The 27,902-nt window shown below is 33.3% G+C and overlaps 3 protein-coding genes across 4 annotated transcripts; 2 read left to right on the top strand and 1 right to left on the bottom strand.

Moving 5' to 3' along the window:
- Positions 1-1,934: 1,934 nt before the first annotated feature.
- LOC123906482 (mannose-1-phosphate guanyltransferase alpha-like) lies at positions 1,935-8,833 on the top strand. Its single transcript, XM_045956400.1, has 15 exons — positions 1,935-2,301; positions 2,399-2,496; positions 3,381-3,481; positions 3,594-3,672; positions 3,755-3,815; positions 3,907-3,953; positions 4,326-4,418; positions 4,497-4,587; positions 5,119-5,167; positions 6,371-6,487; positions 6,588-6,735; positions 7,383-7,475; positions 7,550-7,618; positions 7,751-7,793; positions 8,436-8,833. Exons 1-15 carry the CDS (start codon positions 2,247-2,249, stop codon positions 8,534-8,536), a joined length of 1,245 nt encoding a protein of 414 aa, XP_045812356.1. The 5' UTR covers positions 1,935-2,246; the 3' UTR covers positions 8,537-8,833.
- Positions 8,834-9,691: 858 nt separating this feature from the next.
- On the bottom strand, positions 9,692-16,155 carry LOC123906481 (alpha-mannosidase 2). Of its 2 annotated transcripts, XR_006808932.1 has the most exons (5): positions 15,230-16,139; positions 14,013-14,168; positions 13,732-13,764; positions 10,110-12,929; positions 9,692-10,048 (listed from the first exon to the last, which is right to left on the bottom strand). XR_006808932.1 is itself a non-coding variant. In XM_045956399.1 (4 exons), exons 1-4 carry the CDS (start codon positions 15,779-15,781, stop codon positions 10,191-10,193), a joined length of 3,480 nt encoding a protein of 1,159 aa, XP_045812355.1. In that variant the 5' UTR covers positions 15,782-16,155; the 3' UTR covers positions 9,692-10,190. The 2 variants fall into 2 exon arrangements, 1 of the variants encoding a protein (XP_045812355.1); XM_045956399.1 differs by having other exon boundaries at positions 9,692-12,929; positions 15,230-16,155.
- A 9,885-nt stretch (positions 16,156-26,040) lies between these two features.
- LOC123906480 (two-component response regulator 24-like) lies at positions 26,041-27,667 on the top strand. Its single transcript, XM_045956398.1, has 2 exons — positions 26,041-26,268; positions 27,461-27,667. Exons 1-2 carry the CDS (start codon positions 26,041-26,043, stop codon positions 27,638-27,640), a joined length of 408 nt encoding a protein of 135 aa, XP_045812354.1. The 3' UTR covers positions 27,641-27,667.
- The last annotated feature ends 235 nt before the right edge of the window (positions 27,668-27,902 follow it).

Here is a 27,902-nt window from a genome sequence, read left to right as displayed (position 1 = left end):
CACACTTTGACATTAAAACATGGCTTGGTTATTTGAATTTTCTTGCCTATTTGGAGTTTAGCTTCAACAATAAAATCTGATATAATAGCAGCAAAATAGCAGCAAAACATGGCTTGGTTTAAAACATTACATATCATCTATGAAGTAAAAAATAATCAAAATAGCAGCAAAATAAATATCATAAACAGAAATGACCATATATCTTTTTACTTTTCATTAAATCTCATGCTAAAGTGACCTACACAGACCTACACAGACTTCCAAATCTCATGCAAATTTGTATTTTTATATTGACATTCTCATCATCAAGCCATCAAGCAGAAGAAGAATGAAAACCCACACAAAAAAACACAGACCCACACAGAAATGAACATCACAGACCCACGAAAACGACGTGAATGAAAACGAATGAAAACCCAAGCGAATGAAAACGAATGAACAAGAATGAAAATGAATGAAAATGAAAACGAATGCAATTTGGAGGAAGTTTGATTTATTCATACCTTTACCGAATAAAAACGAAGAAATTTGGAGGCGATTCAAGCATTCTAGGGTTTGGAGAATGAAACCGAATGAAATTGGAGAGATTGGAGAATGGAGAATGGAGAATGGAGAGATTGGAGAATGATTGGGAAATTGGAGTGTTTGATTTGAAGAACTTGGGACGATTTGGAAGGACTTGGGACGATTGAGAATGGAGAGTTTGCAGTGGGAGGGAGATTGAACGCGTACGAAAATTGGGAATGAAAATGACAATATGAAAAATATAATAACACTATTAGGATTCCACTACCGGTGAATCCTAGATCGGTAGTGAAAAGTGGGAATATGAAAAAAATAATAACACTATTAGGATTCCACTACCGGTGAATCCTAGATCGGTAGTGGAAGATAATTAAAACAAATTTGTACGTAATTACGACATTGCCACCGTGTCTACTTTCCACTACGGATTTAGCAAAGCCGGTAGTGAAATCCCTTGTCTCTGAACTTTCCACTACCGTTTTAAAAATATCAGTAGTGGAATCCTTTGGTCAAATGTATTTCACTACTGGTATTCACATACCGGTAGTGGTATCTCCAAACCAAAAGTCATTTTTCTACTAGTGAACTCTAAAATTCTCATTCATTATTTTTCTTTTTTGACAAAAAATTCTCATTCATTTTAAATAGTGAAATTTTCACCATTACACCACAAAATAAATAAATTATTTAACAACAGAAGCAAGATTATCCAGATTTTATCTTGACTTGTTTTTTCGAGGTAAAATCTAAATATAAAAACCTCTTACTAAAATAATATTAAATTTATATACACGACACATATGCACTTTTTTGATCAAGTATTCTAGTAGTTAGAACTTAGAAGTTCTAACTTTTTAAAGTGAATAAGTGGGGAGTCTGGAGATCGAACATTGTTTGCTGTATATATAATGTGATATCTCTATCAACTGAAAATATGTAATATTCATACATTTGAATCAAACTATATAAATTGCCCACCAAATCATCAAAGTAACCTCCAAAAAATAAGCTTTTTAAAATTTGAAAGAAAGCGTCAAAAATAAAAATTTGAAAGAAAAAAAAAAAAAAACAGGTGAAATCTCGTACTAAAGTGTAGAAACCAACTATTTTACACCATTTTAAAATGCATTAAATTGTTTAAAATTGTTTCAAGCTACGATTTTATAAATAAAACATAAAAAAATTATCTGCAATTTAATTCAAAATACTGACCTAAAAATATAAAGTTTATAAATTTTACGTTTTAAATCGAGATTTTAACTACGAACATAGTAATTTCTTTTAATCTAACTGAACTCTTAAAAATCAATTCAATTGTTTATCTTTTAAAAATTTAAAATAATATTATGATGATAAAATAATAAAGTATTTTGCATACAAACACAAATTGCATATAAAAAGTCCACTTTATTGAATACTATATTATTTTTTAGAATTTTTTTTTTGTTACAATTTTTACTTTTACTCTCCTATTCTAGATTTATGCAATCAGCATATACTAGGTATCTCATCTTGCTTCTGTCACTCACTGCAACCAACCGTGCATCTTAAGTTAGGACGACACAAAAAGCACACACAACACTACACATCACATGAAACTTTGTCTTGGAACCAATAACCTTATTATTTAACAAAAAACCTTGTTGAATCTCAAACACTACAATTCAATCAAACATTGTTGTCAAGTTTCAATTTTGAGTTCAAAGATCTGTGCTTTATCAATGGATAGTTCAGAAAAGGTTGTTGCTGTGATTATGGTGGGTGGACCCACCAAAGGTATTTCGTTTCTTTGCTTATTTTCTCATCAAATTTCAATTCTTTTTCAAATTTAAGATTTTGGGTATTCATCATTTTTGTTGAATTGATTTTGCAGGTACTAGATTTCGACCTCTTTCATTCAATACTCCAAAACCCCTTTTTCCTTTGGCTGGACAACCAATGGTTCATCATCCAATTTCTGCTTGTAAAAGGGTATGCTTCTTTTTCTTCTCAATTATCATTCATAATGTTCTTGATTGCATTGAGAACACTAAATGGGAGTTTCAATTTCAATGTTGACTTGCATACTTTATGCGTATAAATTTATAATACTGATCTGATTACATTGAAAATATAGGGTTAAATATGTAATTCTTACCAGTGTTGTTAAACGGCGGCTATACTGTCGTGTAATTTGAACAATCCACATTTTTCTGTGATATGTTATGTAGAATGTAGTACAAAAGGTTGTCAAACAGCGTCTATTAGTTGTGCTATAGTATTAGTACTACTGTGTAGTGGAATTTGCACAAAATGCTATCTTTTACGACCTGTGATTGATAATTGTCGATGCTGTTTTTTCTCACAGTTGTTAAGTATGTTAGTCCTTATAGGTATTTTATTATTTTCAGTTCATAAAATGGGTAAACTGCCATTTTGGTCCCTACATGTATCAAAATTGAAAACACATCCTCAAATGTGTTGTTAGTTAGCCATTTCAGTCCTTGAATGTTTCTTTTGCTAGTTATTTTGGTCCTCGAATGTATTTTTCGATGATCAATTTAGTCCATGACATTACAATTTACAAACAAAAAACACACTAGGGATATATTTGCAATTTTGATACATTTAGGGACTATAATGACAGCACCTTACACATTCAGGGACCAAAATGGTTGTTGACCCTTTCGTAAAGTTGAACGGTTGTGATTTTTTATGTTTGTAAAGAAAGCATGGACCTTAATATTGTCATTCATATATGGACCTTAATGTTTGCAAAGCAAGCATATGGTTATAACCTAAAAGATACTGATTTAAAGGAGGGGTGATGATATAAGTTATTATAACCTAAAAGATATGGTTTTTTTATTGTACAGATACCAAATTTGGCTCAAATATATCTTGTTGGATTCCATGAGGAGCGAGACTTCGCTCTATACGTCTCTTCAATTTCGAATGAGCTGAAATTACCAGTAAGGTGATCACTGCATTACTCTGAGAGCTTTAATAATGATGACAATAAAAATGTATGTTTGCATGCTTTGTTAAATGCTGGACCTAACCATAGTGTGTTACTGATATCAATCTAGATATTTGAAGGAGGATAAACCACATGGCTCAGCAGGTGGTCTTTACTACTTCAGAGATATTATCATGGAAGACAGTCCAGTTAGGAACACTGCTTTTATCACGGCTTTTCAATGTTTACATGTCTATGTTCTAACAGATAGGTTACATTTGTTTATTGCAGTCACATATCTTTCTGCTAAATTGTGACGTTTGTTGTAGTTTTCCACTACCATCCATGCTTGGTAAGTATGTTGCTAATTGCTATTAAGTCACTGACGGTAGTTTTTCAAAAGCATGACGCTACTGAAAAATATTTTGTTTGTGTTTTTGCAGATGCTCATATAAAGTATGGTGGAATGGGGACAATGTTGGTAATCAAGGTTGGTGCATAAAAATAATTCGTATATTTATGTGCATTTAATTATTCACACGCACACAAACATAGATAGTGGTGTTTTTTGACTTCACATAGATAGCAGTGTTGTTAAATAGAAGCATTGTCGTGTAGTGGAATTTGAAAAAATCGCTATTGTTCTGTGATACGTGATTTGGTACCAAATGTTGTCAAATAATAGTTGTTGACGCGCTATAGCACTATTGTGTAGCGGAAATTGAACAACCCGCCATTTTCTGTCATCGGTGATTTACAACAGTGATAGATACTACCTTATGTCACCTTATAGAGCATCCTAGTTTGTTGATGGAAACCATTTTTTCATGCTCCTTCCGGGGTTCTTGGGTGTTTTGTATAGGTTTCAGCTGAATCTGCTAACCAATTTGGCGAGTTGGTGGCTGATCCAGAAACTCATGAGTTGCTGCATTATACTGAGAAACCCGAGACATTTGTGAGTATCTGTTTGGTTTGTTTCTCTTTTGCTTCTGACTATACCTAGAGGTGAAGAATAACCATTTACCATATGCAGGTCAGTGATTTGATAAATTGCGGTGTATACATTTTCACACCTGATATTTTTACCGCCATTGAAGATGTTTCTGTGAACCGAGAAGGAAGAGGTTCGTCTCTTTAACTTGTCTTCAACGTGTTAGAATTTTAAACAATAAGCATGGCACGGAACACAGTTTCATTCTTGTTTCACTTCACTATCACACTCGTCCACGTGACACTGCATGTTTTTTTTGTACAGCTCCTTATTCGATTCTTTCTTTTACAACTTGCAATTTATATTCTTACTGCCTATGATTGAAGTTAAAACAGATACTGATTGAAACAAATAGCACGAACCAAGCCCTTCCCTGATTTCGTAATGACTAACGAGTTCTGCATCTTTAATCAGGGAAGAACACATGTGATGCATCATGTTTGAGTTTGACAATAAGAATCTCTACATAGTAAACTGGTTAAATAGTTATGTTTTAAATTCTTTGCCTTAAATTTGATGATATATAACATGACCTTTTTTTCATGTATCTATGACATGAATATCTGAGAGCTAGAAAATCTACATGCTTTTGCTTATGTTGTTTTCTATTCATAATAAACTTGCGCCGTTGAAAATTGACTTGATTATGTTGACTGTACCACAGCTAATATGCGACGTCTTTCCAGCTTTGAAGCTCTCCAATCTGCAACGAGGTTGATTAAATGTCACTTTTTTAAAAATTTCTTTAGAAACGTTCATGAAAGTTTTTCAATGGCATATATGAATACATGTTCCTAGCATATTGGTATAAATGTGCATGGATGTCAAACTCTCGAGTTAACTCCTACAACTGTTAACTGTACAAGTTAATGACTCTAGTTGTCGAAATCGAGTTGACTTGCTTACGAAATCTGTTCTGTGTAAACTTGGGTAGACTAAGCATAGACTCATAGACATACATCGAATTGTGAGTTTGAGGATGACTGGATGAATCAACAGCATAAATGATTATAGTTTAGTGCTCTTTAGAAAACCCTAAATGCAGCAAAATGATAATGCACCACAGTGCACGAAACATCAAACTCGTAGTTTTAACACCCCACCCGACTCCATGAGAGCATCCACCCATTCCTATGGGAACCGATGCAAAGGAGTTGAATGATGCTGTATCGAGTCTCAACCCCGTAGCTCCTAGTTTAGAAGTCATAAACCAGAAAACATGAACATTCCAATGTTGCAAGTTTGCAATGAATCCATTATGCCAACGAGGTCAACAAACACAATCAAAATGAGTTGAAATCTTTAGTTTGTTCTAGTTTGTTCTTGTAATAGTTTACAGTTCGTTATGTGGTTTGCTTTGTCTTAATTAGAGTGTTGCCTATTTACTATGCACATGGTATTACATTGTATTTGGATACTATGTTAGTTGTTTTAACCTTTATTTTTGTATTATGTAAGCTCTTAAAACTTCACAACAAGTCAAGTCTATGGAGAATCCATGAGTTCATGTTGACTCTTGAGTTTGAAACGTGAGCAGTGTTGTCAAATAGCCAGCTATAGCGTTGCTATATTACTATGGCGTCAAATAGAGGCTACAACAAGGCTATATCACTGTAGTGTAGCGGAATTTGAACAAACTACAATTTTCCTCTATCCACGATAGACAACTCTGAACATGAAAGAGTCTCTACACGTTACTTTCTCTTATAGAGATTAAAATAATGTTCCTCGGTATAATGTATAATACAAATCTGATTTCTGTTACTCTTCATTCCTCTACTTCCTGACGATTCAATGAAAGTCCTGACCATCTCGCATTCACTTAAAAGCATTCATACTTTATGCATTTCAATTTTTTTTTGTCCCTTTGAAAACTGTACATCTTCAACTGCTGATGTAGATATTTTTTACTTTAGGACTCTTCCTAAAGATTTTGTAAGACTTGATCAAGATATTCTATCACCTCTAGCTGGAAAGAAGAAATTGTATACATATGAGACAAATGATTTCTGGGAGCAAATTAAAACTCCAGGGTAAGGTTACTTATAGTATCTTAAGTTCTTAACACTGCTTTAAACTTTAATGTTGGACTGTTATATGATTTTACTTATGGTATACACTTTGCATGAACAGACTGTCTTTGAAATGCTCGGAATTGTATCTTGCTCAATTCCGGTATACTTCCCCGCATCTTTTGGCCAGTGGAGATGGTAAAAAGAATGCTAAAATTGTTGGTGATGTATATATTCATCCATCTGCCAAAGTTCATCCATCTGCAAAGGTAGTTCCATTCATCCATTTGCAAAAGTGCATGTATATCTTTTTCTGTTGTAACCTACTTTAGAGAATGTTATAGGACTTGTTTGTTACAACTTTCATCAGTTTGTTACATCTTTTGGAAAAACGAGAATCTGAAGAAAAAAAACTAAATACCGCTTCGAATCAGAAGCTGTTTTGAAGTAGCTTCTCTTGAAAATTATTTTTTGATAGATCATTTTTTTAAAACTTATTTTGATTATGGTAAACAGACACATAATAGCTTCTGCGTTTCTTAAAAAGCTCTAAAAAACAAATATCTAAATTATTGAATGCCAAAATCACTTTTTATAAGCTGTGACAAACGGCCTAATAGTAATAACCTACTGAAGTGAAGTGCTGATGGCAATGGCATCGGTACAAATAAAACATTTTATGAGTGCAAATGCAATGATAATTACTGGTAGATTGGGAAGTTTCATTGACAATTGATGATGGCAGGATTTAGTTTTAGAGGATCATAAGAAGTTTAGGTGAACAAAACATATTGCATTTATAGATATTGGCTGTAAGTAAAACTAAAGTAAAAATTGGTGGAGAAAACCAATTTTTCTGGTTATATGGATCTGAATATTTCTGCATGAATTATAAAATGTTTTCTTTTTTGAACAGATTGGTCCAAATGTTTCTATCTCAGCAAATGTTCGTGTCGGTGCCGGTGTTAGGTTAATCAGTTGTATAATCTTGGACGATGTTGAAATTAAGGTATGGAAGTGGATTCTTGAGATGTGTCATGTGTGATATTGTCAAAATATTAACAAAACATTTTTTTCTGACAGGAAAATGCAGTAGTCATAAATTCTATTGTTGGATGGAAGTCGTCGCTCGGAAGATGGTCACGTGTACAGGCAAGTTCTTCGCATTTTATGAACTAATGATAAAGACAGAAAAAAATGAAGTTTCTTCAATTCTTTGTGGTTGGTTTTAACAATTCAAACTTACTGTTGCTGACTATATGTATTAATTTGAGTGGTTTATAGGCTGATGGTGATTACAATGCAAAGCTTGGCATAACCATCCTAGGTAGACATTCTTCCCTGCTTATTTACCTTTTTGTATATTGAGCTAATAGGCAAATTGGTCATTGAAATTATAAGCATCGGCCAGTTTAGTGAATTTGCAAAGACATTCTTGAAATTGTAAAATGTCGGTCAAAATAGTCTTTGTTACTTTTACCTTTAGAGGCTGATGTGGCACGTTAACTGAATATGTGGTTCCTCCACGTCGATACCACATCAATGACACCATACAGGAGACTAATTTTCCTATGGTGAGTATGCACTTATGTGAGATCAACGTGTAATGTGACATGTCAATTTTATCGTGCCGTATCGTAGCCTCTAACGGCAAAAAATTCACTTAGGGACTATGTTGAATAATACACTATTTCGGGACTAGGACCAATTTGCCTATTCACTCTTTGTTCCATATTACTCCCTCTAGTCCTATGATAAGAAAAAGTTTGCTTTTTAGGTTCATTTAATATTTGATGTATCTAGTCCATATTATGAATATGAACCAGATACATCAAACACCGAATCTAAAAAGAAAACTTTTTCACAATAAGGACCGGAGGGAGTATTACTGGTTCTCAAAATTGTTGTCTAGTTGCAATTGTTGGTATTGACCTTAGTTCCTCTTTTCTTATAATATTAATAACTATAGGAGAAGCTGTGACTGTTGAAGATGAGATAGTGGTGGTAAACAGCATTGTTCTTCCTCACAAGACTCTTAATGTCAGTGTGCAAGAAGAAATCATCTTATAATCATGCATGAGAAATGAGATTTTTACTAGCCACTCATCAATAGAAGAGGCTTGTACCATATTGGTTTTCTCATTTCTATCTAGAATTTGGTTTCTTATAGGAGTGATGATAAATTAAAGTAAAAGCCATTACTCACTTCTAATACACCATCACAGAATGTGGCAAGAATTTTTGGTTTATGTATGAATATTCCAATGTATTATTTATCTATCCTTCTAATTTTGTTTATTGTTCACAACTGAACCAATAAAGTCAATTATTTAAGTGCAAATCAAACCTTTTTTTGTGGGTGAATTCTATAATTCCTTGTGTTGTTACTTCAATCTTATGTTGTCAAAATATGCTGGACCTGAATTCTTAATAAATTCATTTATATTTTCATTGGTATTCTAAAATGACAGTAATTAAGCAAAAAAGAAGTCTAATTATGACGTTTAATATGAAATTCAAACTATGAACCATATACTTTTTTTTTGACAAACTATGAACCATATACTTAAGAGGTTGTGGTTCATTTTTTTTACAGTGTTATATTCAAACGATCTGATTAAAGAGTTAATACTATGAATTCTTTTTTAAAAAACTAACCATTTTTTTTCACATTTAAGTAACTAACCATTTTTTTTTTTCACATTTAAGTTGTTGCACATAATTGCAGCAATCAACTTTAATGACACTGAATTACTAAACTTAGGCAATTAAACTAATCATGTCTGTTTTACTACATAATTTTTTTTTATCTTACTAAAATATAACATTTTTCTTAAAAACACAAGTTGTTTAGTAGTATATGTTCAACCCTTGTGGTTACTTTTTTAACTGTTATACAAATTCAACTTACAATGCCGATATTTAGTTCATGTATCCGATCGACCGGTCGAGTAAAATTAAATGAACCCTTCTGAGACTATTTTACCACAAGAAACAAGTTCAGTAACTCCACATGCAATACCAATATGCTAATCCCTATCCAGCATAATTTATAAGCCACACATAAAAAAATTACTCCTTCAGTATTTCTTGTAATTTCATGATTGTGACATGGCAAACATGCAAAGATCGAAGACGGTTACTTGAAATTTCTTGTTTTCTTATAAATAGGAGAAACTTCGGCTATTTTAGGGAGTTCATTTAAAATAAAATAAAAAAATACACTGCCATGATAAGCATTAGTTTTGCAAATTGTTGATTCCACATTCAAAGAAGAACAAACTCCTTTGCACAAATAGAGGTATTAAATATGTACATGAATGTATCACTAGCCTCTAAGAAACTTGTTATACAATATAAAATTATAAGTCAATAAAACAAAACTCATCTTTCAACTCTAGTTCAGAAAAAGTAATCAAAATGCTACAAAAACATACTAAACAAACAAGAAGCCGTGCCGCAGAACCTACAGTCTCATCCATGTCCTCATAACATCAATCTACAAAATTATCGTGCAATGCTTCCCCATCGAAGATTGTTAACAACACTTTTTGCATGGATGTTTCCTTACATTCTCTTTACCTGCACCATCTTAAACTTAAGTGTTTAGATAATTAAGTCCAAGAAATAATTTCATTCCTACCATTAATGTGGGAGTAACAAAATTTATGTTTCGTTGAGGTTCAGCATCGATCAGCAGGAACAATTATGCAACAAGCAAAATCTATTGTTGCGTCCGCATCTCCAACCGGTAAGCTTGTATTTCCATTGGAGATATGGAAACATGCCCCTCTTGTGCAAATTCAGCAAACTGTTCTGTGAACCCTATTACTTCAGGATCTTCATGGAGAAGATTCAATGAAGTTGCTTTTGCTTTGAAGACAGTAAGATCCTTGAACATGCTGAACAGATTCACGGGGTCATCGGCTAGTCTAGTGCATTGTGACGACCTTCCCTTCCGGCAGTACGAAGAATCATAATGTAGCCGGTGCAAAATCAGAACAAATCTAGAACCTTCAGATGGTTGCTGCAAAAACTTTAAAGGCTTGGGAACCTTAAAGTTCACTATATGGAGATCACATGGCAAGGGAGCAGCAAGAGGAGAAAACGATCTCGGCGGTGGCTTCACCGACAAGTCCTGCGACTTCTTGGAAATGAATGCATGTAATGGATAGTTCAAGTGAGAGCCAACACGGTGTGATAAGAGGGAAGGGTTAAGAGGGAAAGAGCTTGAAACCGAATTTGATGTGGTGGAAATATTGGATTCGACTGTTAAGTGGAAGACAACATTCATTACACGGTTATCCATCACTCCTTGGCCTAAACCACGGCCGTCATCTCTTACCAAACGGCGGTCAAGCATTATCTCTAACCATCCACTTTGAAGGCTTGCCACACCCAACGATTGTCGAGAATGGACAGAAAACCGTCGACCGTTGGATCCTTGTATGAATGCAAGAGATGGCATAGGGTAGTAATTGCCTTGTAAAGGAATCTTATTGTAAGTTTCTCTTCGGCTCATCTGAAATCCATTTAAATCAGAATAAAACACCTTTTTGCTGTCAATATCAGTTTTATATCTAACTATCAACTCCTTATCATTGAAATGATGATCAGTGAGCTCAACATGATATTCCTTTTCAATGACAAGCCCTTGGACTGCACTCTCACCACTATATATTCGGGTGCTGTGAGAAATTGGGGATTTATCCCAAGCCGTCTTCGGATAAGAGTATACTTCCTTCACCAAAGGGCCCTCTGAGATCAGCAACAATCCATCTCCTTCAATAATTGGCTGAGCTTCACCACTCGGCTTAAACAAGTATGCCCCACCGGAACTGGCATACAACCCGATTTCTTCATCTACAATATTCGGGGAGCTATTTTTTGCTGTTATCTTCTGCAACAAACCATATCTTACATCGAAAGTTAGTTTTTGATGCTGATTCTCAATTTCAGTAACATCACCTTCAATTTTTCCACAAGAATATTGTGAAGGACAGGTGACTGAACTAGCCTTGGAGAAAAGTTTCAACTTTGCAGGCTTGGCGTTTTCACAATCGACGAAACCATTGGCAATATAATATGTTTCCAACCCCATTGCAGGAACCGAAACTTTCCAGTAAACACGGTGCTTCCCTGTAAAGATGTTGCTATTGTGATATCGCAACTCAGGAGAAATTTGGCTTTGAACACAACTCATGTTAGAGTCAACAACAGTAATGTCAGGACGGTCAACGACAACCATCACAACTTCTTCTCTGGTTTGCTCTAAAGGATTAAAAAACACAACTGAATGGTAATAACTGTCACGGATACTAAGAACTTTATGCACAGGCTGAGCATCATATTTAGATCTAACTATTGCCGGCTCATACTGAGAAGGACTTTGATCTAATTTATCATAGCGGATTCCAAGAAGTGCCTCGATTCCCTTAGACATAAAAATTTGCAAGTCCTGTAACGAGGTATGCATTCGAGTTCCGTAGTCCATAACCACATGATCTTTTGCAGTACCAGTTACTCCATCGTGATGCTGAAAAAGTGCCAAGTTCCTTCTAGCAGCAGTCAACTTATACGAAAACGCCATTGCAAACTTCTCACAGTGTGCTCTATGACAGAAACCAAGTGTTAGAGCTACCATCATTTCTGTTGCTCGAAGTGTCTGCTCCAGTACCCTATCAACAGCCTTAAAGAAAGGCCGTGAAACATAATAACCACTCCAGTAATCTTGTTGACGGTCAGCATAAGTAAAAAAGTCACCAGACAGGGAAGGAAAACCTTCAATTAGACCAGATCCAACTTCACCAGGAGATGAATAATTTATTCTTTCGGCTTCCTCTCGAAGCATTAGAAAGTAATCTTCTAAAGTACCGAACTTTGCCTCCGTATTCAAACTGGGGTTTGAATTGATATAATCAAACAACATTTGGTAATTTCTGAACTGCGCTTCAGCTTCTTCAACATTAATATAGCGAAAATCATCTCCAAGTGGAACAAGAAGAGTGTTTGTTCGGTACAAAGTAGATTTTTTCTTGTATTGATCCAGTAACTTGAGTGCCCTTTCATGAACATTTTCCAGAGTGGTCTCCACAGGATATTGTCCCCACGGACATTGTTCATAAGCAAAGCCCTGCATGCGTGCAAAGTCAAACTGACAACAGATAGCAGGCTCAGGGCCACATGTATGAGGTATATCATAAGAATAAAAAGGCATCATATGGACGAAGATATCTGTGGTCTCCTCTGCATCCCAGCTTTGACGCCATACGTATTCTAAATTCTTATGCCATGCAAGTTCCTTCTTTAGCTCATAGTGAGTCCTCTGGATAAGCATGTTGTCAAAACCCATACGACGTAGAAGATATGCCATGGTAGATGAATAACCAAATGGATCAATGGCCCAATTATTTCTAGGAACAAACCCAATGGTGTCATTCAACCACATATTTCCTTCTGCAATCTGATACATGAATTCCATATGATTAAGACCATCACAAAATAGTATACAAATCTAAAGTGAAAAAATGATCATATCCAGTATGAACATGAAAATATGAAATCACATGTCATGCCAGGTTTAAACCAGTGTTGTCAACCTTTAGGATTGTGGAAAATAGTGGTTGGTTCAAGCTACACTAAAGTGCTATAGCGCCGCTGTTGCCGCAATTTGACAACAATTTATACTAAATTGTGTATCGCAACAATAGCAATTTGTCCAAATTATGCTACGCTACAGTGTTATCAATATTATTAAATAGCAGCGCAATAATGCCATAACATAGCGAAATTTGAACAAACCACTATTGTTCCGCGACATGTTTAGTACAGAGTATTGTCAAATAGCGGCGCTATAGCACTGTTGCGTACCAGAATTTTAATAAAACGCTATTTTCCGTGATTGACAACGCTGGGCGCTACAGTCGCTATTTGACAATACTAATTTAAACATGGTAAAATAACTACCCCTTCAAAAGTCAAATGATCTATTACTGAGTGCATTACCACATACACAAGCTTAAAGACATATTGTGTTCCTCAGTAGTTTTACTGAATAGCAAAGAAATCATGAAAGTGATCTTATTCACAATTCAACAATAAGCCACCAAATATCAGGCATAATGATACAAGTTATTAAGAAAACCTATACATATTTAGACTGTCCTTGCTAGTGAAATAATTATCGGTGTAAAATATTGTAACAAAACAGCCAAACACAAAAATAGTATATACAATTTGAAGGATAGATGAAGCATTCAGCATACCTGTTCAATTATAGCATAATAATGGGAATTGGCCTGCAACAAGGAGAAAATAATTTAAAAGTCAAATTTCCATACATAAATTGGAGATTTTGTCAGCTTCATTAGCAGTAAAGCTTTGATGATGTTCATGTTTAGACATAATTAATTATTCTTATTCCTGAGGCACAGCCATGTTTCTCAAACATGCACTTCATTAACAGGATAGAAAACTAGAAGCTGCTTAAATTTCAAAAAGAATGTAACAAAACAAGATAAGAGTCGTACGATCAACATCACATTACCTCATCATTCATCACCCAGCCGCCTCCAACAATTTCTAGCTGCCCATTTTGCACTAAATTGATGAATGTGTCCTTCATGACATCTGTAGTACTAGGATCTCTCCACCATCTCTCTAAGTATGACATCTCTTCCCATATGAACTTCCGGCGAGAATCCTAATTGTCCAAGTCGGATAGTCAAAAACCATAACTCAAGTTACCCTCAAACTTGTGACAGGAAATAATAAATATAAAAGCTAATGATGGAACTGACAGGCCTGGTCTACAATCAATATTTTCTTCATTGTAGTGGAGCTTTTAAATATCTTATAATGTAACATTTAAACATGGTTACATTAATAAGAAAAAGAACAATATTTACTTTTAACATGTAGTTATCTACTACTTTTGTTATCTCAGACAATACCCCCTATCTATCCTGTGGCTTGAAACAACAAATTAACTTTTGTAACATAGAACTGCAAGTCTGCAACCATTTTCCACTTACACAAGTGACAAGTCACAATCCAGCAACATAAATTAAAGGCCCGTTTGGATTAGCTTATGCAAATAGCTTATGCAATTTTTATGTATTATTATAAGTTTGTCAAGGTAGTTTAGGATAAAATAGCTTATAAAAATACAATTCTCACTAGTGTGAACTTATAAAATAGTATAAAACATAATTTATATTGCATAAGTTGTTTGCATAAGCTCAAGTTTGCATAAGCTCAAAAATAAGCTAATCCAAACGGGCCCTAACTCATCCACTCCAACTTATTCACAAAAAATAAAGCAATGCGAGTTACACACACACACACTCTTCACTTCACTTCACTTTTTCGCATTGCCTCATCACTTCATTTGGTTCAAGAAAAAAGTTATAGGTAGATCACTGAGATAGGATCACTGATTAATTATGATTTTTGGTTAACTTAAAGTATGTGATATCTATGTATGTAAGCTTATCCACAAAATCATGTCATAATTCGTGAAGTCCTAAATAAATCAAGCAAGCCATATATACTCATGTAGCACTGACACTTCGAATTGAAGACAAGTTGTCTGGTGTCCACACCAACACAGACACCAACATATATGGTTACATTCAGTTACTTCCATTTTCTTAAATTATTATCAGTATCTACGTGCCAATATCAGTGTCATATCAGTACTTCAAAGAGCAAACAGCAATAAACATAAAAAGCTACAAAACACAAAAATAATCAAAATTTCACCTTATGAAGAGTTTCAACAATGGTATCAAGTATATGTCTAGATTGTCTATCATAATACTCCTCAACAGTAAGCTTCCAACCAGGATCATTATGTGAATGAGGAACAACAAAAACCTTCAACTTCTCATTATCCCATTCATTCCCTCTATAAGTAACACTCCAACCTTGTTTCCAAGCACCACCATCAACATCTAAAAACTCAATCTTATCATATAAACCTTTTGTGGTTAAATCAACAGTAGCAGAACCACCAAAAAGTGTAGTACTACGGTTACCAATTTCACCAAAAAGTGGTTTCCTTGTAAAAGCTTTTCTGAAACGTGGTGAACGGTTTCTGAAATGGCTTGTTATGGGTTTTGGAACACCATAACGGAGAAGAATTATAATGAACAAAAACAGTGAAATCAATAACCCAATGATGAAGAAATTTGAAAAAATGAAATCTTTAAGCAATGTTCTTCTTTTTCCTTTTCTGGGTATCTTTGATTTTGGATTTGAAGATGGAAGAACCGATTGTGCCCAATTTCCACTACGCCTTGATGAAGAAGGCATGATCTATGGTGATGAAAAAAAGTGCTTTTTTTCAATTGGGATGGGAAAAAAAGTGATTTTTTCCAATTGGGATGAAAAAAAAGCGATTTTTTTAGGTTAGATAGTAAGGATCTATGGTGATTGATGAAAAAGGGGATGAAAATTGAAACCCATTTAGGGACTTTGAAGTGGAATCTTCAAAATCAAGTTTTGATGAGTGTGTTGCGAAGGATTTGATTGAATTGGTGAGATTTTGTTTGAGGGCTTTGGAATTGTCAATCAATGAAGTGTGTGAATGAATGAAAAGTCTTTAATGTGTTCAAGTTTCTACTAAGACATTGGAAAAGTTTGCACTATGGACAAACAAGCAATTTTCGTAGCATATTGGATACTCTTAAATGATCAATTTATTTTATTTTTTTTTTTTTTTTTGAAGAAAATGAACTTATAGCATTTCATTGATCAATAGGTGTTCAATACAATGTGGTATATCAACCAAAATACGGGGACTAGCTGCATATGTGGCCGCCTTAGCTAAACTATGAGCAACCTCATTGGCTTGTCGCCTAATAAACTCAACACTAGAGTTGTTGTAATAATTAGAGAATAGCTGTTTACAATGTGAAATAATATCACCGAGCTCAGTAGCATCACACTTATTTGAATGAAAACTATCCACCACTATCTTTGAGTCGAGCTCAAAATCAACTGGTCCTAAGTTTAACTCGTGAACCCAATTGAGAGCTGAAAGTAAACCGAGAGCTTCACCAAAACGAACATCACATAAAGGTGTAAATTGTTCATATTTAGCCAACACATAAGCGCCAAACTCATCTCGGATACAAACACCAATACCAACTCTATTGTTTAGAGATGAAAAGGAAGCATCAATGTTGCATTTCACCCGCCCGCTAGAAGGTTTTTTCCACCTACTCTCGTGTCGCACCTGCTGGTTCTTCACACCAGTCCTAGCTGTGTGCACAACCCGCCAATCATGTAGAGTAATATTTGCACGTGAAAAAACAAAATTTTGCGCGTCGGTAACATCATTCCAAATAATATTATTTCTTTGCTTCCAAATACTCCATATAACACACGCCAAAAGAGAAGCATCCTCCTCATTAATTTGCTGCAGCAGGTGAAATATCAATTCAGCAGCATCATACCCATTTTGCATTGCTGCTACTATTATTGGATAGAAGGTACACATACTCCACACATTCCTGCTACTTGGACAGTCAAAAAATATATGGTAACTATCTTCTTCGTGTTCGTTGCATAAAGGGCAAGTATCAATACAATTTACTCCTCTTCTACGAAGATTAACACGAGTTGGAATACATCGACGACATATGCGCCACAACAGATTTTTAACACGCGGAGGGACTTTAATTTTCCAGAGCAAAACTCAAGCACTGTTCACCTTTAAATGCGAAGTATCTAGTAATTCTTGAACACAAAGGCGATAAGCACTTCTAACAGAATACATACCATTTTTCTCCACACGCCAAATACGCATATCATCTACCACTGATTTATATAAAGGAGTATCAAGAATTTTCGTTACACAGTTTGGCTCAAAAATTGATGTTATAAGGGGCATATTCCAACACTTCTCATCCTGAATAATGATATCAGCCACTGTAAGTCTAGCATCAAGAAGCACATTGGTTTGTTGAAGGCTCACAGCTGAAGCATCATATAACCAATTTTCGTTCAATAAAGGAATATCTTTACCACTTCATATCCGCCAACGACTACCTGCTTTAAGAATGAATTTAGAATTGCAAATACTTCTCCAAACAAAACTAGGATTATGACCCACCTTAGAATCAAAGAAGTCACAATGAGGAAAATATCTAGCTTTGTAGATTTTGGAGATAAGTATATTCGGATTGGACATCACTCGCCATCCTTGCTTGCCCAACATAGCGAGATTGAATGCAGGGAGACTTTTAAAACCCATCCCACCATCACTTTTATGCATAGATAGTTTTTCCCACGACATCCAATGAATACTTTTATTACGAACACCTGAATGACCCCACCAGAAAGAATTCATCATTTTTTCAATTTCATCACAAAGCGAGGAAGGGATTGTAAAAATGCTCATGAAGTATGTCGGTATAGACTGAAGAACAGATTTGATGAGAACTTCACGCCCTGCCTTAGAAAGAGTTTTGCTACTCCAAGAGTTTATCTTCTTCCACACTCTATCTTTAATGAAGCTGAAAATAGATTTCTTACTACGTCCAATCATCGAAGGTAATCCTAGATATTTTCCAGTACCCAGGACAGCATGTACTCCAAGACACGTAGCAACAGAGTTTTGGATATCACCTGAAACGTTTCGGCTACAAAAGATTTCTGATTTTTGAAAGTTTATAGATTGTCCTGACGCTGCTTCGTAAGTATTTAAAATATTTTTCATTGCCTCAGCTTCATTAATATTAGCTCTGAAAAATAAGAAGCAGTCATCTGCAAATAACAAATGAGAAACAATAGGAGCATTCCGACAAATTTTAATGCCGTGTATGTCACCACGAGCCTCTGCCTGTCTGATAAGAGCTGTGAGCCCTTCTGCACAAATAATAAAAAGATAAGGTGAAAGCGGATCTCCTTGTCGAAGACCTCTGCTAGGAGTAATTGGCCCAGCCACTTTGTCATTCACAAGGATGGAATAGTCAACTGTTTCTACACACATCATAATCCACGTTAGCCATTGTGTACAGAAACCCATCTTTAGCATAACTCCGCGAAGATAATCCCAATCAATCCTATCATAGGCTTTGCTAATATCGAGTTTAAGAGCTATGTCTCCTACTTTACCTCTTAACTTTGATTTCATATAGTGCACCACCTCTATAGCTACCATCGCATTATCCAGGATAGATCGACCAGGGACAAAAGCAGATTGATTATCAGAAATACACTTACTTAAAATAGGCTTCAACCTGTTCGCCAAGACTTTTGCCACTAATTTGTAGATAACATTACAAAGAGAGATAGGGCGCCAATCTTTGATAGATACTTGTGAATCCCCTTTAGGAATGAGAGCAATGTTTGTCAAAGTTAGTGTAGAAGGGAAAGAACCTGTGGTAAGCCATTTACAACATTCATCAAAGATGTCTTGACCACACAGATGCCAGAAATGTTGAAAGAAACCCGGATTAAATCCATCAGGTCCTGGACATTTATCTGGTTGCATAGAGAACATGGCATTCCTGAATTCTTCCATAGTAAAAGGTGCTACCAACATAGTATTATCTTCCAAGGATATAGAGTGATCAATAATGTTGATGACAGGATAAATAATGCTATTTTGTTTATTGAAGATGTCAACAAAATAATCACGAGCTATCTCACATAACTCATTCTCCTTTGTAACCACGTTGCCAGCAGAATCCAACAAAGAATTAACGCGATTTACCTTTCGCTTAGATGTAGATGCAGCATGAAAAAACTTTGTATTTAAATCACCATCACGTAACCAATGAGTTTTTGCACGCTGACGCCAATAAGCATCCTCCTGAACAAGGAAAAAAGCCATGCGCTTTCTCAAAGCATTAAATAAATTCACATTATCAGGGGTCACTTGACTACGAATACGATCAATTCTTTTTCGACAAGTATCAATGTCCCGCAGCAGCCGCTTGAAATAATTTCTACTCCAAGAAGAAAGATCAGATGCACACATATCCAGCTTTTGCAAAATTTGGTTGTCACCATAAGAGACCCAGCGGTTGCTAACAAAATCATTAAACTCGGGATCAACAAGCCAAGCATTTTCGAACTTGAAACGAGACCGAGCTCTTCTAGTACGAGACTCAGGCTCACGAACCAGAAGGATAGGATAGTGATCAGATGTTGGGGCAGGCAAATTTTCTAGAACAGCATTAGGGAATTTATGGAACCATGCATCATTAGCCAATGCTCTATCAAGCCTCTCCTCCACTGCGCGAAAAGTGCCGAGGCTCTTAAACCAAGTGAAGGGATAACCCTCCATATGAACATCTGCCAAACCAGATTCCAAAACAGCTGATCTAAAACCATTGATCAGCCAAGGTGCTCTGTCATTCCTACCTTTCTTCTCAGACGGAGATAAAATATCATTAAAGTCACCAAGCACACACCAAGGAAGACTAGAAATCTGTGACAATTGTTTCAAGAAATTCCAAGAGTCTCTCCTTCGACCACTTCCAGGAAATCCATAGATGCCCGTTAACCTCCAATTACCATTAACTGCATCAGCTACCTCCACATCCACATGATTAGAAGAGAAATTTGTAACAGAACAATGGAAAGAAGAGCGCCACATAAAAGCTAAACCACCCCCTCTACCTTCACGATTAACGGCAAAACAAGAATCAAAACCCAACAAATGACGCAACTCCTCCATTCTACGAGTATTTGATAAAGTTTCACTGAGGAACAGAACATCCGGCTTATACACCCGGACGAGGTACTTAAGACCAGGAACTACACGCGGGTGACCCACTCCCCGGCAGTTCCAACTAACAATATTCATTTGTGCCGACGGACTTGGTTTCCAGCACCAGCCATTACCACATTCTCAGCAAGTTTTTATTTTATAATTTCGTAAGTTTTGGGTTTTCGTCCTTAATTTTTTTTGTTTTAAAATAATCTATGAATGTGTAAATTTTTTTGGTTTTAGTCCATGACGTTAAGTGTCGTTTTAAAAATGATGACGTGACAAAAAGTGACTAACGTGACAACGAATGACGTGGCAAACGAGGATGATGCGCCAATTATAATGCTCACTCATCCACTTAGAGGGATCAAATCCAAAAATAAAATTGCAGAGAGGGACCAAAACCAAAAAAAATGAAATTAAACCCAATTACATATTTTTCTTCTTTTTTCTCTAAACTCAAAAATTGAGTCATATTTCTCTCAATCCATAAATTGCAAAACATGTTTTAATGGATGTTGATGGTGGCTTTACAAGTTAACAGAATCGCTACCAAGTAATAAAGTAGTAAGTTTATCGTTCTCCACAAGTATTGTGCCAAAATTTCTAATTTTGCTTAGGAATTTAGAAAGTAAAGGTGATTTGCATTCGCTTTTGTTGGTTTTGAGATAGTTTTGCATTCAAAAGTAAATAACAATAATATAAAGAACATGAAAGTAATGAGCAATCTTTTATCTTTTACTAGTAAAAGGAAGGTTGAATTGCTCATAGGCCTTCATTGTGATGATGTGGCACCTCTAAAAAAACTCCATATTTTTATTGAAAATTTACTAACTTCTCTTAATTATTATTAAAAAACTCCATATTTTTATTGAAAATTTATCAACTTCTCTTAATTATTATTAAAAATATCTAAAATAAAATTTATCCTCCACAAATTAAATTTCATCTCTAATGATTAATACATGAATAGAAAAAGAAACCCCCATAATTCCAAAAGACTATATTTTGGCATATATAAAATGATAAATATGGATTAATAGAAAACGTAAATGACTAAATAATTAAGAGTAACCTAAATATCCATATACTTGCCCAAATAAAAAACTTAATTCGTATATATGGATCAATAAAACATTCATACGTAAAAACCAAAAAAATATATCCATATGTCACTAAAATATGTACATATAATTTATATGTGTATATAATTTTTAGTATTGTTATTAAATATATATAATCTAATTTTCTAAAAAAACCAAGATAAATCATATTAATATATTATTACACATTGCAAGAGGTTAAATCAACAATCAAACGATTAGCTTATCAAAAAAAAAAAAACAATCAAACGATTAATTACAAGGGATAAAAACAATTATGATTGACCCTTAGGTATTCATATGATGCAACTATAACTGCAAAATTATTATTATTATATTATACAATTAACCCTCATGATTGTTGGAGTTCCTTTCAATAATTATATATAAAAAAAAACTGTATGTTTTACCATAATGGTCTTTATAAATATTGATACTCACACATCACTACTTGCCCATGATCTCATATTTTGTAATCTTATTTTTTTCTTTTTTGTGTTTTCTAACCTTCTTTGTAGTAATTTCATCAAGTCATCTCTACTCTTGAGTAAATCAACTACACTATCTTATTGTTTCAAGGAAAAATGTAATTCTATTTTCAAATGTATTTTCCTCATTGTTTTCAAATGAGTTATATATATCTCTTATAAATTTTAGAAATTATTAAAACCGTAGATGTTAAAATATATTTACATATATTTAGAAAATATAATCACACATATATTTAAACATATTTACACACAACTAAAATTCACCAATAATTAAAAAATTATTAATTTAATTTACATAATAATATAATTTTTTGGATAAATTAAGTACATATTCTAAAAGATTGTTTACGTTACGGCTGAAAATAAAATAGTGGAATATTTATAAGAATAAGATGACATTTCTTTAAGCAAATAAGAAGATGACACATGTTAAATCTTAAATTCATCTATAAGACTTTCTTTACCTTAACCAAATAACTAAACCTAAATTCAAATATATAAAATCTTCGTCCAAACTTATATATTAACAACAACAAATATTCGAGTTTATATAATATAATAAGAAAAATAAAATAAATGTTCAAGAAAATATTAAATAAGAGGGACAAAAACTAACAATAATTTTGAAGAGACACAAACCTCGCCAAGAAAAAGAAAAACAAACCAAAAACAAAAGGACCAAGCAAAAAAAAAATGTGAACCAAACAATAGACTAAAACATTGGGACTAATAAAGTTGGAATAAAATTTCACCAAGTGAATAGTGAGAATAAACTCCAAGAGAACGAGAGATGAGTAAGTAGATAAGCTATTTGGAACCTTAAATTGCATAGAACGTAGTAAGCAAATACACTATTTGATACATAATTTTCAAAAAATGAGATCACGCGGAACAAATAGGCAAAGCCATCATATATGAATCATATTCTATAATCAAAACTTATTTTAACATTTCTCATGAGCAATATTGTCTACAAGTATAATTAGGTATGCCTCCAACTCTTATTGAAAATAATAAAATAAGGAATACATCAAAAATAAAAAACAAAGTGACATTTGACTATAAAATTGCAACTCATATAAAGAAAACTAAAATCTTATATGATTACACTAATAAAATAAAAAATGATACATCATTTCAAACTTATGAAATATTATAAGAGATCTATTACATTAAAATATAAACAAACTACGATATAATAAAAAATTTAATATTTCTAAACAACCTTTTTTTTTACTCATATACTAATATTAAACATAATCATATTTTAAAATAATATATATTATTTAACTATATGTGATTATAGTTATCACAATCATTATTTTTTTATTTATAAAAATATTTTAATTATATATTTTAATCGAACCCGTGCAACGCACGGGTTTATTCCTAGTTAAAATAAAAGGGTGTGCGAGTAGACACACGAGGTGGTTAAGTGTTTTGAATCTCTTCCTTACTCCTGCTTAGTAACCAGCGTTATACTTTTCTTCACTATTAGTTATAGTCTGTCGGATTAATTTCTATTAAAATAAGTTTAGAGTTACCCTCTCTTATTTCTATTCAATTTGAAAAGAGCTAAGTTACCCGCTAGGTAAATTTCACCCATGTTTTTATAATATAATCACCTCCGATGGTTCAACCTAGGAGAGACGTCCTTACCCTCGGCTAGTTCAATGTTTAACAAGTTGTCACTTGTTCTTGGCCTACCTTGTTTGATTAACCCTAAACAAGCATAAATTAGCTAAGTGTGATTCTTAATCCTACCATCTTTCGCAGATACTAAATTTAATGGTTTCATATAGGTTGGTTGATTTATATTTATTTTCGGGCGTATTAGTTTGTTACTAATTACCTATGGGTTCATTCTAATTTGATCAAGATTAAGAACGGAGAATTAAAACAAGACAAATTTGGAAATAACTGAATAATAGTCGAGCATAAACTTGTTCGAACCGTGATTACATTTGTCAAGCATTCATAAGGGAGTTCATCTACTCGACCTAACCTAGAAAAATAAATTACAAAAACAATAAAAGAAAATAACCTTGTTAGCCTTGGAGTTCCTTAGCCCTCTTTGCCTACTCCTTAACTCCTAGGTGAATATTGAATAGCTCTCAATATTTACTGAATGAATAATTGTGAAGGAGGAAGGCTCTATTTATAGTTTTTCAGCTGAATTTGGGCTTTTTCATGCACTCCATCGTATCCATCATATCATGGCCACGATGACGTTCAGAATCGTCCCATCGTGGTCACGATGGATCGTATCATGGCACGATGAAGATTTGTTACAGATTTTCTCGTTTTATTTCACCGCCTTTCATTGTGCTGCGATCGTTCTCATCGTGGGTGGCTTGCGTATTTTCTTCCGTTTTTGCCCTTTTTTATGTTTTTTCCACTTTTCTTGTTTTTTGGCCAAGTAACTTCACTTTTATAGGTTTTTGCTTGCTTTTGATCCTTAATTGCTCTAAAACTATCCTAAAGTAGTACTTGAAATCGCTTTTAATTGACTGTCATCAGATGCGATTTGAGAGATTAAAAAGAAATAAAGGAATGAAAACGAGTCATTTTATCTTAAAAGTTTGTGAATTTTTTGTGAGGATATAATGGAACTCAAATTTTACAATATATAAAGTTATTTGATTAAAAATTCATATCAAATTTTGAAGATGGTGATTGGTAAATTAATATGGTCTTTTGGTTAAATCAAAATAAATGGTGTATAGGAAACTCAATTTTTTTATGGTTAAAAAGTTTTATAGAATTTTAGGTTGGGGAGAAGAAAGAAGAAGAAAATATCGTTTTAGTACATTCAACACAAATTTCTAGATTTAGAGAAATATGAGTTCATTTTTGAGTTTAGAGAAAGAAAAAAAAAGAAAAATATGTTCTTGGGTTTAATTTAGTTTTTTTGGTTTTGGTCCCTCTCTACAATTTTATTTTTGGATTTTTGGTCTCTCTAAGTGGATGACTGGGCATCATTATTGACACATCATCCTCGTTTGCCACATCATACATTGTCACGTTAGTCTCTGCTTGTTACATCATCATTTTTGTAATAACGACACTTAACGTTAAAGACTAAAACCAAATGACTTTGACATTTAGGGACTATTTCAAAACAAAAAAAAGATACTGGGATGAAAATCAAAAACTCATGAACTTATAGGGACGAATGGATCATTTAAGCCTATAATTAAATATGATTTGTTTTTTAACATTTTGTAATTAATTCCTCTATTGTTAAAAACAAATTTCTCTTTTTCAAAAGAGGTTCTTATAATATACTAAAAGTGATCGCTGAAAAATTTAAAATTTCAAATAATATACACGAGTTGATTTAAAAGTATGACAAAAAATCATGAACAGAAAATATTTGAGTGGCCAAAAGTTGATGAAATTTTTTATATGAACTAAAAATAGAATTTGAGATATTTATATGAAAAAAACATTCCCTGCCAAATATAAAAAAATCATGAACATATTTAACCCTTCTTTCAAATATTAAAATATTCTCTGCCAAATCGAATAAGCACCGAAACCTCTCGCACAAAGGAATGCCACACCCAAAGATTGATGAAAAAAATGTGTTCACCCCATCATCCACCTTTCTCATTATGTCAAATCCAAATCCTTGTATGTTACTATGTTAAAAAAAATTAATGGCGTGTCAAAATTATGTTCTGTAGGACAAAAAATAAAACAGAACATTTCATTTTTATTTTAAGAGACTAAAGTTAATATTAATTCTCTACATTTTTTTTTGAAGAATTTAATTCTCTACATTTATAAAACGAAAAAACTTATTTAACCCGTGTGTACCAAAAAAGAAAAAGAAGTATAATTATTGCACTTGAACGGAAAATTCATTAATGATCATTAATATAAATTGGTGGATTTTCTTTTAGAAAATTCATCTATAGATAAGATAGATTGAAATAATTCATAGATACATCAATATATCGATGAATACAATAAAAAAATAAGTAATTAATGTTATATGCACTGGCATTATAATTATTTTACGTATATTTTCAATAAAATTATACCATAGTGTCAGTATTTTTTTTATATAACGCTTTTTTTATATAAAGGGCGTCACTATTATATTATTATGATGTCAATCAAATATGTAATAGTTTAGGCCTCTTTTCTACGTATTTAGTAGACAATTTCGACATTGTACCTCACGATATTTTCTACCCCCTTTCTAGTATATCAGTTTATTGTCTTTCGTGGTAATCGAACCATAAAATGCGAATCATAAAGCATGAATCAAATGACACTCCTTATGCCATCACTGCATTGCTAGTAGATGGTGTCACTCCAACCAGGCGTTTGGAGCATCATATGTTTGAATCAATAGGCATTCGAACAGAGCCTGCAAATAGTGCTGAAGAAGCAATGCAAATTTTGTCGACTGGTGTCAACTTTGACTTCATATTTGTTGATTTTGATTTGCCGATTACCAATGGACCTCAGGTACCATCAATTTCTTTATTTCTCTTTTTTTATTTTTTATTTTGCTAATTCCCTTTCGCACTTTTCAAAGTAATTAGTTGGTAGTTGACCGGTGCATCAAATAAAAAAGTTAATCTCGTATTGATGATAGATCTTAGGGTTGACCAGATTAGAGAAAGTACCGAGACTTCAAGATCACACACAAAATTATTTTTATATTATGCACTAATTAACAACATCATCATACTGAGATAGAATCCAAACTCGCATTTTTTCTAGATCTAAGATGAATTCTTATCAATTAGACTGATTTTCGTTGGCAATATTCACATGTAATCATACATGGGCAAAATAGTCTTTTGTCATCATATTTATGGTATAGCTAGGGGCGCCCAGCACACATGTGCGGGATGTGCGACGACATCGGGCGTCAAAATTTTGAGGGCCTCAACTCAAAATTTTGAGGTCCTATAATATTAATTATATATTATTTATACCTATAAAATATCAGATGTATATTAATAAATTAAATTTTAGGCCCTAAAATAATAGTTATATATTGTTGATGTTCATAAAATATCATGAGTATCAATAGATTAGTTATCTATACTCATAAAGTTAGTTCTAGTCCATTTTAATCTTTGCATAAAATTTAATCTTAGATTAGGATGTTCCTTTTTGACGTTATATAAGATAATTATTTTATATTTTTTGTCCATTTGATTTAATGCAATTGGTTTAATATTGATAATTTTTATGTTTACAAGAATCAGAATGATTTTTTTATATATTATATGCAATTTAAATCGTCAATTTTTTTTTAAAAAAATTATATTTTTTTATTAAGGGATCACTTTTATATTTGGCACAGAGCTTCCTAAAATTCGGAGACGTCCCTCGGTATAGCCACTTGTAGATAGTTAGATAATAAATTGGACTCCAAAGTTGGAACATGAGTTGTCAAACTTTTATTTAAATAAATGGTTAAATACGTTTTTCATCTCTAAAAAATACAGCGAATTTTGATTTTAATCCTTAAAAAAAATGGTATTTTTCGTCCTCACAATTTTTATTTATTTTGTTTTTTGTTCCTAATGAACAATTTATTTTCATGTTAATATTAATGTTATGAATCTTTTATGTTGAAAATGTGTTCATGTTATGCCTATTTATTATGTCAAACTAAAATGAATTGTAATTTTATTTTATGTAGCTGATGAGACAGATACGTGCAATGGGGATTCGGAGCAAGATGGTGGGGATGTTAGAAAATTACATTAATAATCAAAATCTGCAAATGTTTCAACAAGCAAGAGCTGATGCCTGCATTACAAAACCCTTCAACCAAGAAAGCTTACAACACATGATTGGAATCCTTCAACGCATCTTATGAATGTAATGTTGAAATGTTATGCTTATGTTGGTATCAAAGACAATTACTGTTTGAGTTCAAATAATAAATAATTGCATGCGATGCAAAATAAATGTAGTTTATCTGCAATATGCGATAAAAACAAATTATCTTTAACTATTATATTTTCAATGTTATTTTTTTTTATGCAATATTTTCAATGTAGCTTAATCCACATAATTTACCTTGCATTTTTTGTTTTCTATATAACGAGGATTGCTCCCACCTTTTCTTTCGTTGCATG

Source organism: Trifolium pratense, linkage group LG2 (assembly GCF_020283565.1).
Source record: "Trifolium pratense cultivar HEN17-A07 linkage group LG2, ARS_RC_1.1, whole genome shotgun sequence".
NCBI classification, from domain to species: domain Eukaryota; kingdom Viridiplantae; phylum Streptophyta; class Magnoliopsida; order Fabales; family Fabaceae; genus Trifolium; species Trifolium pratense.
Note: the sequence above shows the minus strand (reverse complement) of the source record. Positions and strands in the feature narration are given on the sequence as shown.